Source organism: Tachysurus vachellii, chromosome 19, assembly GCF_030014155.1.
Source record: "Tachysurus vachellii isolate PV-2020 chromosome 19, HZAU_Pvac_v1, whole genome shotgun sequence".
NCBI lineage: Eukaryota > Metazoa > Chordata > Actinopteri > Siluriformes > Bagridae > Tachysurus > Tachysurus vachellii.
Window position 1 is genome coordinate 490,001 of NC_083478.1, and position 2,500 is coordinate 492,500.

The window sequence follows — 2,500 nt, forward strand, 5'->3', positions numbered from 1 at the left end:
AAACACAAATAAAATACACTCCTGCGTCTGAGGGCACTGTCTGAGGGCACTGTCTGAGGGCACTGTCTGAGGGCACTGTCTGAGGGCACTGTCTGAGGGCACTGCCACCCAGGTCCCTTCTGTCTCATTCATATAATCCACTCAAATCTGTTTGGGAAACATTACTTTTTTTAATTAAATTTAAATACTTCCTTTATTTTTATATCCATAATTTCATTTTATTTTGTTAACTGTTTCATTTTCATTTTATTTTGTTTTCATATTTTTTTTTATCTTTGTATGCTTTTTTTTAATTGATTTTATTTTTTAATTTTAGTATAATATTCCGTGTCTAAAAACATTTATTTATTTGTTTATTTATTTAAATATATGTACATATTAATAATATTTAAAACTGATTCATTTACAAAAGCCCTCCACCTCTTAGTGGTTTCTTTACTCTTGTGAAAGCTCGTATTTATTCATGACGTAAATCTTCCTGAATTCTTTTCATTTCTTGGACAAATTCACAGATTCTACTTTAAAATTTAAAGAATTTGTCCTAAAAGATTTTCTTTTCTTTTAATTCTTCTGGTGGTTTTACAGAGAAAGACTGCAGTAAAGTAGGACGATGTAAAGCCAGGTGTATAATTCCTTCTCTCTATGTCCCTGTTTGCTGAAGGTGCTATTAATAGATCTCTCTCTCTCTCTCTCTCTCTCTCTCTCTCTCTCTCTCTCTCTTTCTCTTTCTCTCTCTCAACCTACACAAACATTCTTTTACTGCCTTCACAGAGGCAAACAAACAACCTTTCATTCTCTTTCTCTCTCTTTCTCTCTCTCTCTCTCTCTCTCTCTCTCTTTCTCTCTCTCTCTCTCTCTCTCTCTCTCTCTCTCTCTCTCTCTCACTCTCTCTCTCTGTTTGTTTCTGCTCATCATGGATTGAGAAACTATTCCTGCTCTCACCGTCCATCAGCTCTTGGCTCAGTGTTGGAGCTTCCCGACGAGTCCCACCCCCTTCTCATGTCCTTCCATTCACACAGCACATGCCCTCTCTTTTTTTTCTCACAGCCCCCCTCCTTCCATCACACACACTACTGTGAGCAGGATAGAGCAGAGCTGGAGAAGGAAGGATAGAAAGAAAGAAGGAGCATGTGTGAGAGAGAGAGAGAGTGGAGAGCAGAAATGGCGAGTATGTTTCCTGGGTCTGATTTCGGAGCTGGTCGTTCTCTGCAGTCCGGTGAGGATCTCTACAGAAGTGTGTGTTAGCCAGAAGCAAGGATGTGGTGTTTGCAGTGTAACTCGGAGAAAACCCAGTCTCTGCTGGAGCTGGAGCTGGACGGATGGTAAGGCAGCGTGTGTTTATGATTAACGCTCAGATAAGGAGACGTTTCCTCTGACACTGTGAACGGTGATGTGATGTACTGTGTTGTAATGGTGTGGATCTCTACAGACACCATGGAGGCTTTTTTAGAAAAATATCAGGATTTGGACATCTGTCCTGTGTCTTCACTAGAGAACTCTATAAATATCTGAGTCTAACCATTTCAAGATCAGAAAATTTACATGCGTAACTCAAGTGTGATTTAGAAACAGGTTGCTTGTTTTGTCCTTTATTATAAGCGCTTGTTGTAGGAGGCATGGCCATGTTCCATCATACGTAGGTCACATGACCATGAAATGTTCCTGTACCTTCTTCTACTTGTAAGGGAAGTCTGACACGATGGATTCGGAATAAAATTCCAAAAATACTCCAGGAACAATTCCATTGCACACCAGACTGCACACTAATCCTTCACAAGGCTTTATCTTTATGAAACAAAGTTTATTCAGTCATGTAAAGAAGTGACATTTCCACACTTCTGTGCTGGTAATTTAACTCATGTCTCTGTTTGGAAGGACAGTTTGAATGCCATGGAGGTTTGTGTTGTTCCTTTTGACCTTTTGACTAAACAGGTTTTATGTCCTTGCAGCCAAGGACAGGTGGATCTCTATATCTGTACATAACTGGAGTATTTCTCAGCTCTAAAGCTGTGGAGCACCATAACAAGCTCCTCAGGAAGCACAGCACCAGGGTACTACAGCAGAAAAGCGAGATGTTTCTGGCTCTGTTCTTCCCTGAACATAGAACATGATACGTGTTAGAGAAATGTTGAATCCTTCTTGTCTAAATCCTTTCTGATCTTATTTGAAACATGGATGACGCTACAGTAAGCAGCACGAGCTGTTTTTTTGTCTTGCTGTGATATTACGGACATAACAGTGTCACGTTTCTCCTGTGGTGCAAGGACAGATCAGGAAACAGCTTGCATTAGGGAACTCTCCTGCTTCCTCGAGTACAAATGGCACAACAAGCAGCTTCACATCCTTACCTCAGTGTCCAGGACTTGCCATGAAGTCCAGACAATCTGAGCATCTCTCTGTATAAACGATTGCATAATGTCTGGCTGTGGTATTTTCTCCTGCCAGCTCCACCACAGCTTCTCTCCAGCACCGTTCCACCATTCTGCCTCTCGCAAGCTGC

The 2,500-nt window shown here is 40.9% G+C and overlaps 1 protein-coding gene across 3 annotated transcripts in view; it reads left to right on the forward strand.

Annotated features, from left to right (window-relative positions):
* iqsec1a (IQ motif and Sec7 domain ArfGEF 1a) overlaps positions 1 to 2,500 on the forward strand; it is a 64,795-nt gene that overhangs the window by 29,796 nt on the left and 32,499 nt on the right. The window contains exon 1 of one of the 3 annotated variants that reach the window (XM_060893450.1): positions 1,109 to 1,322. The exons of the other annotated variants lie outside the window; for them this stretch is intronic. Coding sequence (XP_060749433.1) covers positions 1,258 to 1,322 — 65 coding nt within the window. The 5' untranslated portion in view covers positions 1,109 to 1,257. Of the gene's footprint in view, positions 1 to 1,108; positions 1,323 to 2,500 lie in introns of those variants that run through there. 3 annotated transcript variants of the gene reach the window in all.